This window comes from Gigantopelta aegis, chromosome 4 (assembly GCF_016097555.1).
Source record: "Gigantopelta aegis isolate Gae_Host chromosome 4, Gae_host_genome, whole genome shotgun sequence".
NCBI lineage: Eukaryota > Metazoa > Mollusca > Gastropoda > Neomphalida > Peltospiridae > Gigantopelta > Gigantopelta aegis.
In genome coordinates, this window is record NC_054702.1 from 2,757,074 (window position 1) to 2,769,573 (window position 12,500).

General features: G+C 40.2%; 1 protein-coding gene across 1 annotated transcript in view; it reads right to left on the minus strand.

Moving 5' to 3' along the window:
• Positions 1 to 12,500, minus strand: part of LOC121372487 (carbohydrate-responsive element-binding protein-like) — a 25,599-nt gene that overhangs the window by 8,454 nt on the left and 4,645 nt on the right. Inside the window, exons 2-3 of the mRNA XM_041498824.1 lie at positions 4,235 to 4,402; positions 935 to 1,022 (exon numbers count right to left, since the gene is read on the minus strand). Of these exons, the coding sequence (XP_041354758.1) occupies positions 935 to 1,022; positions 4,235 to 4,396 (250 nt within the window). The 5' untranslated portion in view covers positions 4,397 to 4,402. The remainder of the gene's footprint in view (positions 1 to 934; positions 1,023 to 4,234; positions 4,403 to 12,500) is intronic.

The following is a 12,500-nucleotide window of genomic DNA, read 5'->3' on the forward strand; positions in this document are numbered from 1 at the left end:
GATGTCCGCCCTGACCTGTAACTGACTGGCTCGTCACGTGTACACCTACCTTTAAACAAGATGTCCGCCCTGACCTGTAACTGACTGGCTCGTCACGTGTACACCTACCTTTAAACAAGATGTCCGCCCTGACCTGTAACTGACTGGCTCGTCACGTGTACACCTACCTTTAAACAAGATGTCCGCCCTGACCTGTAACTGACTGGCTCGTCACGTGTAAACCTACCTTTAAACAAGATGTCCGCCCTGACCTGTAACTGACTGGCTCGTCACGTGTACACCTACCTTTAAACAAGATATCCGCCCTGACCTGTAACTGACTGGCTCGTCACGTGTACACCTACCTTTAAACAAGATGTCCGCCCTGACCTATAACTAACTGGCTCGTCACACTTACACCTACCTTTAAACAAGATGTCCGCCCTGACCTGTAACTGACTGGCTCGTCACACTTAAACCTACCTTTAAACAAGATGTCCACCCTGACCTGTAACTGACTGGCTCGTCACGTGTACACCTACCTTTAAACAATATTTCCGCCCTGACCTGTAACTGACTGGCTCGTCACGTGTACACCTACCTTTAAACAAAATGTCCGCCCTGACCTGCAACTGACTGGCTCGTCACACGTACACCTACCTTTAAACAAGATGTCCGCCCTGACCTGCAACTGACTGGCTCGTCACACGTACACCTACCTTTAAACAAGATGTCCGCCCTGACCTATAACTAACTGGCTCGTCACACTTACACCTACCTTTAAACAAGATGTCCGCCCTGACCTGTAACTGACTGGCTCGTCACACTTAAACCTACCTTTAAACAAGATGTCCACCCTGACCTGTAACTGACTGGCTCGTCACGTGTACACCTACCTTTAAACAAGATGTCCGCCCTGACCTGTAACTGACTGACTCGCCACACGTAAACCTACCTTTAAACAAGATGTCCGCCTTGCTGTCTCGTATCACAGGGGTGTCGCCTGTTTGTGGCACTATGTTTTTCAACGTCTGGAATCCGTTCTGAAAATGTAAACGAAAAATGTTAAATGGATATCTGGATAGGGGTGGGCGGAACACTCTTTACTGATGGGGCCACAGTTTAATGTGTGTATGTGTGTGTATGTGGTAGTGGCACAAGCCAAATATATTCATCTAGCCTGTTAAACACAACAACATTAATTGCACTAGCACTAGTTATTAGGCAGTCTAAAATGTAGTCGAGTATTGCGGCTTTCGGTTGCGTTTTCAGGACGATGTTTGAAGTCCCTGCTCCAAGAAACTTATTTTATTTAATGGATGACCCCCCCCCCCACACACACACACACACACACGCGTGCGCGCGCAAGATGCACACCGCACGTGCACGCCGCAAATAGGACGTGCACGGTGCATATTACACGTGGACGCTGCACACCATATGTGAACGTATTAACATAATACGCATATACAAGATTTATTCAAAGCTATATACTATATATACATGTGTACTCCTACACTGTTTGAGAATCATGCGAACAAATCCCTAGTCGACCAAAGGTTTGTTTCTACAGAGTTATGTCCCTTGGAAAATCACGCTATCATGGTAAACGTAATGTCGACTAGCATAACACAACGACTTCAGCCAACAACGAGCCGAAACAGCCGTTGTATGTCTGTGTGCAGCGCATGTTCAGGAACGTTAGCAGGTGGAGGGGGTCTAGACAGAGGCGAGTGATGTTTATAAAAAATATATTGAAAGAAAAAGAAAATTGGTTTGGTGGTGGTGGTGGTGATGAGGGTCGACTCCCGAAAACCCCTTTGTACACGGACATGCCCTGCGTTCAGCGACAGCGAGCGACACTAACGGTCGCGGACTATCTGATTGGTCCCCGACGTGGTCGTTTTGCGTAACGTGATGAAGCAAATAAGCCAGTCTCGCAAACGTTTTTCTATTCGGTCTACCTGAACTCAGCCCTGGTATGTATTAATAAAATTGTAACTACATTTTCAAATATGGTTCTTTCGTAAAATATTAACATGCATTTAAACGAAACGAAAGGTTTGCAGGTGTTGGTAAAAATAAATAATAAAAAAGAAAGAAATGTTTTATTTAACGACGCACTCAACACATTTTATTTACGGTTATATGGCGTCAGACATATGGTTAAGGACCACACAGATTTTGAGAGGAAACCCGCTGTCACCACTACATGGGCTACTCTTTCCGATTAGCAGCAAGGGATCAAAATAAATAATAAAACACCATCTATAATTTTAAAATAATCTCCTGCAATCTTGAAACACAGCAGGATGTACGGTGAACTCTATTTTAGTATTCGTTTGTATCCTGGTCATAATTTGGCTAGACTACATTAAGATAAATGCGAATGTATGCATTTTTTTGTATCTAGCTACGCGCCTAACATTGTCAATGTGCACATAAAACATTTCTTGCTAATTTTAGGTTGAATTAGTGATTCAGCTGGGCTGTGTTGCTATATAAAATATTCCTTTTATTACGTGTTTTCTTTCTTTCAAGGCAATTTTTTTTTAAAAGAAAAAAAAAGAATATCTGCCGAATATTTCACTGGATGAATGAAGAGATATCCTAATAAAATGATATAAACGTACTAGTACCAAACCTGATCATTGGGGTCGAGATATGCCACATTTCAATGTGTAATAGTTTCATCCATTCTGCAGATAGAAATATTACACTACAGTTTTCAATTTCTTCAGTTACCTGCATAAACAATTTTTTCTAAGTGTAATAATTTGATGGACACGTTAATTGAAATATTAGTTTTATATTTCATGAATAATTGTGGCTAATATGCGACTTTGATACAGTCCCTTTAAGAACAACGACACTCATAAACGTCGGCTATTAATAAAATTGATAACTCGCGTCGGTGGTGTAGTTCCCAGAAAAAAAGTTTTAACTCTCACTAACTACTAACCACTAACCCACTGTCCTGAACAGACAGCCCAGATAGCTGAAGTGTGTGACCAGGACAGCGTGCTTGAACCTTAATTATATAATATAAGCAAGACAATAAATTGAATGAATAAAAATGATATGAGTTGTGAACCGCGATTTGCGCGGAAAGAGCATGGAAGATAATTCATGTACAACCACGATGCGTATACACTATTAAATTCCACTTGTGTAACAAATCATAGGTAGACCGCCCCGCCTGGTTGACGCACACAGTCCTATATTGGTCGTTGTAGACTGTCAAGATGAACACCTGTAATTATTATTTTTTACCTACTGTCATGTTGCCCTCGTTTTCTCGATCTTCACCCAGACACAATTAAAGAAAGCCGAATGGTGTTTTTTCTATTTAGGTTTTTCTCTTATCGAAATGAAGTGTGACAGAGAGAGAGAGAGAGAGAGAGAGAGAGAGAGAGAGAGAGAGAGAGAGAGAGAGAGAGAGAGAGAGAGAGGGGGGGGGGGGGGGGGGGAGGGAGGGAGGGCAAACCTGATGTTGTTACGTAAGGTACTACTTCTGAAGTACTTTTTTACAAACAGGAAAGTCCCCAGTCCACCAAGGGGTTCTATCTTGCAACTCATCTCCACCTGAGTGAGCGTTCTTCTAGACGGTGGGAGCACAGTTTCTAGGGTGGTTCGAGTCATGCTCTCCCGAAAAATATATTTATGTGTTAAACATTTGATGGAAACCAAGCTTTACAAATGTTACTTATACTGAAGAAACTGGACGTGGGCTCAAATGTGTTTCAAGGGCCACACGTGGAGTGGCGGCAGTTCTTTCTTTAAATAACATGCAGGGGCCTAATTCACAGAGCTCTCTTAGGCTCTGCTAGACAACAAAGCATCCTCGTTGCAAGTCTTTTAAAATTGCACTGCGATATCGCGAAGTTGCGAGAGTTTAGTGAATTAGGCCCCAAGTTTATGCATTATATTATAGCTACACAAAAGCCTACAGTTAGCCTGCTTTTTACACTAAAAAGGGTATCTCTTTCATATTTGTTCAGGACCTCGCTGGACCCCGTTTTACGAAACGATCTTAGCGCTAAGATCATCTTAAGCGCATAAGGTAGTTATGTACTTAAGGTGATTTTATCGCTTAGGTCGCTTCGTAAAATTGGGCCTTGGCAAGTCTGAACGTATAAGCTAATGTTCTTGGAAGATGGCGTATGCTACTGAAACACGTGAGAGAAAGGTTCAGAAAAGACGGATATGTATGCAGTACACTAGCTGTGATTTCAGACCAGGTGTGGCCAAGTACCTGTATTTTACCACGTCGTCTGTGCTCGGCGTTTATGTGCGACTCCCGCTTGTGTCTCGGGATGGGATTCCTCGGCCGGCCGCATTTCCGTTTAACTTTGAGAGACGTCGAGTGAACCGTCATCTTCGGAGAGGAGGACGACGAATATGGCGATGGTGACATTGGTTCCTGGAAAATATAAAAACATTTTTTTAATGCACTTAACTTCTTCCCACAAACACGAATGCCAGCGAATATCACGGTGTTTGATATACTCAGTCGTGGAGCACTGGTCGAGACGGGGGAAACAGAGGTTGGGATGTAGCGATTTCGGGTTTTTGACCCACCCTAACCAGAGTCCTAACGACCGGCACATCAAATAATGTGGTACGTACCGTCCTGTCTATGGTAAAGTGTCATAAAAGATCGAATTTACTTGTTTTTGTAATATAATTGTATTTTTCACATAAATGCAATATAGTTCGTTTCAACGTGTATCGCAACCAATCAGTTACTATTGTTACCAATGTTTTACATTGCCAAGCATAAAAACATCAGCCTATGTGCAGGTAAGTCGGGAAAAGCAAAGTTTACCTTTCACACTTCACACTTCGGGGAAAGCAAAGTTTACCTTTCACACTTCACCTTTCACCTTACCAACTGCCAGCTCAAAGTTGGCCAACTTGTTGCTGCCACGACTTCTACGACTGTCCAGTTGCTAGTATGAGCGCTCTTACAACTCGATTCTCGTCGTATAACCCATTAGTTGTTAATCTGAGCGCACCCGTCGTAATTTGGGAGTTAGGGAAATTACAACGAGACCACCGAGTTGGCCATCTTCGTCGTGACAGTTGACAGTCTGAGCATAGCATTAGACGAAGAGCGTAGTGCCTGTGACGTTCTACTGAACCATTAACAAGTCCGTCACCAAGAGGTTGAAATATCACCGCGAAGAGGGAAGCAGCTGTCACTAAACCCCAGGAGACGGGCAACATACCTCATGAAATGGCTTTAGTTCGAGATGCAGGAATGAAACCTAGTTTTACAACATTCAGTTCAATTTATTTTCGTGCTTGTATCCAATTAAGCTTCAAGCACGCTGTCCAGGGCACAGGGTTACTTGTTAGTGGTATTTGGTTTAAGAGAGAAGAGGGTGTAGTGGTCTTACACCTACCCATTCAGTCGTTAAACCTCGCTCTGGGTGGGAGCCGATACCGGGCTGCGAACCCTATACCTACCAGCCGTATGTCTGATGGCCTAACCACGACACCACCGAGTTCGGTTACAACATAAGTCTGGGAGTTGGGCCCCCTTTCAACATTTCACAGACCATAAGCTAAATATATTATCTATGCGTATTGCATATTGTTTTATCTCCATTATTCCGTCTGTCTGTCTATCCGTCTGTCCGTCTGTCTTTCCCACACATATTTTTTCGAATGTTTTCTTTTATAATGTCTCGAGACATTAATCTGAAATCGTGTGTATAGCTTTATCATGCACTGTTACAGATCAAGTTTTAGTTTCATTTTTCATATAGTTATGGCCTTTAAACTTAGTATATATCAAAATGTGTTTTCCAGACTTTGTTTTGCAATGTCTCAAAACATTGAGCAGAATATTTTGTGTGTAGCTTTATCACATTCTGTTACATATCAAGTTTGACTTCCTTAGAGATGTACCCATTTGTGACAGAGTTTGGCCCTTGAACTTATAAGATACGAAACTTTGTTGTGTTCGGTTGGGGACATGTATTGCTTTGGTAGTACCCTCAGAATGCTTGTCATAGTTAGCCTAATGTTTTACAGCTGACAGTCGTAACTAGCATGAACAGTTGTGAAGTGGGGTGTCTGGTAACTGTAAAACAGGACGCTCACTGTATTCCGCTATATCCTAGACTCAGTAAGATACAGGCAGATATTCCAGCGCATCAGTCATATCAACACTGAAACAGTGAACTCGTTTGTAGTATAAAATGCAATGCATCAGTGCAACCCAAAAACGAAGGTACACATTAACTGTTTTATAAATACGTGCATATACTAAATCATGTTTGGCATGCTTTGCGGAAGATGAATTTGTTTGATACGTCTGTAACAGCCTTTACACTGCTGTTTCTAATAGTTTCTCTATTCCACTCTACCTCCCTCTGTCTGTATGTTTATCTGTATGTTTGTCTGTCTGTCCGTCTGTCTGTCTCTCTATGAAATACTGTCTCTATTGTTGTTTCTGTCACTCGATTGATCTCCCTGTCTGTTTTCTATCGGTCTGTCTGACTGTTTCTCTTTCTGTGTCTGTCTGTCTGTCTGTCTGTATCCATTCCAACCTTCTCCCTTGCTCTCTCCGGCCCCCTGTTTCTATCTTTTTTCCTTTTTCTCTATTTCCTTCCTCCCTTCCTCCTCCTCTCCTCTCCCCTCCTCTCTCTCTCTCTATCACACAGATACACAAAATTCCTGAGCCAGTGCGTTCATTCATTTTTAAATGCATATATATTATACATACATACATACATACACACACACACACATACATACATGCATACATACATACATACATACATACATACGTACATACATACATATGGTCTGATTGGTAGCGGGCGATTGGGTGCCACAGGTTCGGGTCTCGGTAACGCCATGAGGAAATTTGTGAAGGCAATAAAGGATTTGAACATATGTATGTTTAAGTCAAAACCCGACATACATACACTAGAAATATTCAAAATATAAAAATACATATATAGCCAGTGCCAGGTCTGTCCACATCTGCATGTAAGTCAAACGTTGCCAAGCCATGGGGCCTTAGAACCGCGTGGTTGTTGGACAGGTACGAATACTGTCGACTAACAATCGTTCTATTTTTGTGGAACGTAGTTGGTCTGATTGGTAGCGTTCCGGCCCAACAATTGCGGGCGATTGGGTGCCACAGGTGCGGGTCTCGGTAACGACATGAGGAAATTTGTGAAGGCAATAAAGGATTTTAATATCCCCTGTGCTAGTGCGTCATTGAATATATGTATGTGTCACGGGGATCCTATAATATCCGTAACTGAATAAAACACGATTATCCAAATATCTCTCCTAACTGTATATCTATTAGATCTCTCTGTATCGGGCAGTCCAACACCCGAGTAGCTCGGCTCTAGGTATAATCAGAGATATGATCTTATATAAATATGTATAATATATAGCACGTATAGTTCACTAGAAAACACAACAAAACATAATACACTTTGGAATTAACAACAACAAATAATAACCCACCCAGAACTAATCACTTAATTAGTTAATCACTAGGTGTCTAGTTTACACAATATTGTAATCACTTCACCGTGATACAACACGCACACGTGTGATAATTGAGAAACGCTGCCAGGGGAACTTAATTAATAAAGGAATTACAACTCTATTCCTAACTGGTTAATTTTTAATTAACCTTTAACTACTCATTCAGTAACCTTGTAATACAGAATTAATACTGGTACCTATCACAATAAAGACAATAACCTACAGTTTACCTAGGTCAACTAGGATGACCGGCTAAGCTTTATATTTTTAGAACAGTGAAGCCTAAAATTTACTTCGTCAGATTACCGGAAACACTGTCTAAATAATATTGGTATAATACAGTATTAAAATATTTAAAGTCACATCAATCACATCAAGGTTATACAACAGAGCAGAAAAAATATATTTACCACGTCCGGACTGAACTTATATATTTCGTTCAGTGGACGACGTCCGTTCCCCAGCAGCCTTCCAAAGTTTCTCCCCGATGTATCTAAAATCCTAGCTATTTATTACAAAGTCCGAATATCGCCTGGGGGCACATCGCGGTACTCTCCCTATCATGTGATTTTTCCACAGCGACCAAGACGGCATTGTTTTACTTAGATGGTCAGGCTAGCTGTCGCCATTCCGCTAGGAATACAAGGTCGTAAAACAGAACTCGCGGAGGTATTACGTAACTACTGACCACATGACCTCCACACCTGGTCTGGGTGTGTATTAGGGGGTACGGTCGCGCGGAGATATTACGTAACAAAGTGCCCACCTGGTCTTAAGTGCATATTGGGATACAAGACTACCACCGTCGCTCGGGGGTATTACGTAACCAAGCTGCACACAGCCCTCTAAAACCATTAACATCGCCACAGGCGAAAAAGATAAGAGCATGTTCCGTCACAGTATGTTTAAGTCAAAACCCGACATACATACAATAGAGATATTCAAAATATAAAAATACATACATACACACAAATATACGTACAGATACATACATAGGCGTCGGAAAATGCGTTCAAATTGAGGGACCAGTATTGTATTAATCTGCATTCGAACGGATATACATTGTACGTGTATTATCTTTTGACAGGGCAATATTTCTAGTCTCTGTGAAATATTATTTAAGTAAATATATACACATACATGAACACTTACATTTACAAAAATATATTACACATACATATACACGAACACACACACACACACATACACACACACACACACTCTCTCTCTCTCTCTCTCTCTCTCTCTCTCTCTCTCTCTCTCTCTCTCTCTGTCTCTCTCTCCCTATCTGCCTTCTTTCTCCCCTCCCTGTCTCTCACCCCCTCTCTGTCTCTCTCCCTTTCTTTCTTCTCTCTCTCCTTCCCTCTCTCTCTCCCTCTTTCTCTCACTCTCCCCCCCCCCTCTCTCACACTTCCTCTCTCTCTCTCTCACTCCCCACACAAACACGTACATAGACATATAGAACATAAATTGAAGACACTAAACGTGGACGATTTTCTAATTTACAAATAATAAGAAAACTATGTTGATGTTACAAACCTGGCTGAATGCTGGTGCGTGGAAACGTGGTTATTTTTCACGCGATATTCGTCATCGTTATTGTTAATGTCGCCGTCTATTGCCACCACGTTATGATCAACTGATCTATAAATATGTTACTCAGGGCTGGTCCAGTATTGATCACGGTGGAGGTGGGCGGCGAAACCGTACTTAGTTTTACGCCCAATGGGTCTGCTGCAGTTTTGTTTCTCCGTGCATACTTGGTTTAAATAGAAAACATTTATTTTGTGGGTGGTGGGTATACAAAAAAAAAAGCTTCCCGAAACATCACCCCCACCAACCCCCACCCCTTCCATCGAGTGATTCAGGAATAACCCTCACTATGAGAATAAAGTTACCACACATTTTCCTCGGTAATAACTACATGAAGTTAACAAAAGCCCTTCGTTGACTATGGAGTGACAATTTTCTCGCACACAACATTCATTCATTTCAACTTATATTTGCGTGCTTATATCCAATTAAGGTTTAAGCACGCTGTCCTGGAGGTACACCTCAGCTATCTGGGCTGTCTGTTGGTGGTTAGTGAGAGATACGTCGATATATACACCTACCCATTGAGTCGTTAAAACTCGATATGGGTGGGATCCTGTACCGGACTGTGAACCCAATTCCTCCCAGCCTTATGTCCGATGACTTAACCACGACACCACCGAGGCCGGTGGTCCACAACAGTTGAGTTGTTCAACTCGTAAACTTGCCGATCCACGACTGATTGACATTATACGTGATCATTATATTACAAACAAACGTATAGGCGAACTTTCCTAAATGGCTGACTGAATATGGCATCGGATCACAGCTGGCAAGCAGTTGATTATGACCTGTTCGTAATACGGAATATTAGTTTGCATGCAAGTACACGAAATACTGCAATGAACAGTTAGGGTTTTGTCATCCAGGTGCACAAGTATGTACACAAGTACACAGAATTCTAATATTAAATTATACCCTAACATGTGCAATAGTGTTTGGTCATTTGCTCTCTTAAAGTGAGAGGTGGGGGTTGAATTGTAGACTATTTTGAAATTTTGATTATATTATTTTTTATTTTCACATAAGTACAGTTTGAGATCTAGTTATGTGTTTCGTTTTGTTTTTACTTGGGGTTTTTTCTTTGTTTGTTTCTTTGTTTGTTTGTTGTTGTTTGTTAGTTTTCATTTAGTTTTCATTTAATTTATTTATCATTTGTAAAACTATATTTACAAACTTGAAACGACACCCTAAATCCGTTCACACTTTGTGGTCTTTTTATTTGAGTTATTTCCTGGTTTACCTGTTAATCGGATGTAATAAAACCTGTGGTTAACCAATACACCCCCACCGTCACATAACCTAGATCGTGTACTCAAACTGCAATAAAAACAAGTCCAGTAAAATAAGTCACGAAAAGTCTTCTTGTTAGAGGCCCTAGATGAAGTCTGTGTTATTTATAACTGTCATATTTGTGTTTTATATATACTCTTCAAAAAAAGTAGAGGAACCTGAACTATTAATGTTAATATCAACTATTAGACCGAACATACGTTTTGACCACAGACATCCTAGTAAAGTAGAGGAACCTGAACTATTAATGCTAATATCAACTATTAGACCGAACATACGTTTTGACCACAGACATCCTAGTAAAGTAGAGGAACCTGAACTATTAATGTTAATATCAACTATTAGACCGAACATACGTTTTGACCACAGACATCCTAGTAAAGTAGGGGAACCTGAACTATTAATGTTAATATCAACTATTAGACCGAACATACGTTTTGACCACAGACATCCTAGTAAAGTAGAGGAACCTGAACTATTAATGTTAATATCAACTATTAGACCGAACATACGTTTTGACCACAGACATCCTAGTAAAGTAGGGGAACCTGAACTATTAATGCTAATATCAACTATTAGACCGAACATACGTTTTGACCACAGACATCCTAGTAAAGTAGAGGAACCTGAACTATTAATGTTAATATCAACTATTAGACCGAACATACGTTTTGACCACAGACATTCTAGTATTCAGGTCTGTTTATCAACACACCGAAACACATTCCATAGTTTGCACATGCATCACGCAGTTGCCCTGTACACGTGCGTGTGGTGTCATTCTCGATTTTGACAATTTCAAGGAAGGTCCATTAATCACTGTGGAACATTATTTCTGTCAATCTTTTTCATTCTGTTGATCATACAGTTGTTATTGTTTTGTTTTCAGTCATTTTATTTGTTTGAATTTGCGATTTACTGATAAAAAAACGTAAACTTTCAAATTTCACTTCTAATCCCAATCGTCTTTCAAGATTTTTGGTGGTCTAAAAATAAAGCCTACTGTAATACTGAACTACCGGTTGTAATGTTTGCCCAGTTAATTCCCTATTATCATATAACCATTCCCCATAGCTAATATACCTTATAATTTTGGCAAATGTAAATTCTTATTTGAGTTCCCCTACATTTTTTTAAGAGTATATATATACTCTTCAAAAAAAGTAGGGGAACTCAAATATATTGATATTTATACGGGGTGTAGGTCCTAGAACTAATCAATAAGTGACAAATGAATATAATTTGGTCGTCATTTTAACAAATTACAATACAGGAGATAAAACGTTGTCGCAGATTACAAATTTCACCGGATTCGTTTTTAGTGACAAAAATGACCATAGAAAATGTTAAGCTCAAATATTCGACATAAATTTCCCCAAGCGAGATTGATTTTTATATTTATTAAAAGTAGGCGAATTTTGAATCGATAAATGATGTTATAGTATGGTGAGGTGAGAGGGTGAGTTTATTAATAGTGCAGTGGTGTTTGTACTTTGCATTAGTAAATGATCCTGTAATATGTCGAGGCGAAATTGTGAATTTATTAATAGTGCATATGTGTTTGTATTTTCAGTCCTTCCTGAATTCCGCGATTCCGCAGACGCATAAAAATTTGTAGAATTTGCACCATCGTGCAGAATAGTTGTTCGTCCGCGGAAAATCACTTTTCGTGCAGAACACGTGCAGAACTCATAATTTTAGGCCGTGGAATTTGTCTTAAACACCACAAAATGTTCGATGTTTCTGAATTGTAACATTAAACATGGAATTTTAATGGTGTTTACTTTCCATGCAGTAATAAATAGAAACATAAATCATTTGTTTCTTTTCTTTTACGTTATTACAGGCTGGACTAGTAACCGCCTCACAAATACTAGTCTGCGTAACCTGTGTTTGGAACCAGCCTTTAGTTTCTGTCATTGAATCGGAAATTCTCGCAAGATAGAGCGCAATGGATTGTGGCGAGATATTCCGATCGTTACGGAAACCGACGAAGACGGGTTGTAATTACATTTTGACAGATTCCACAAATACGAAATAGGATTCAGCAATTCCATTCTATTTAATATAAAATAATTATATTAACATATAAGTATCGATTGTTGGAATCGTGA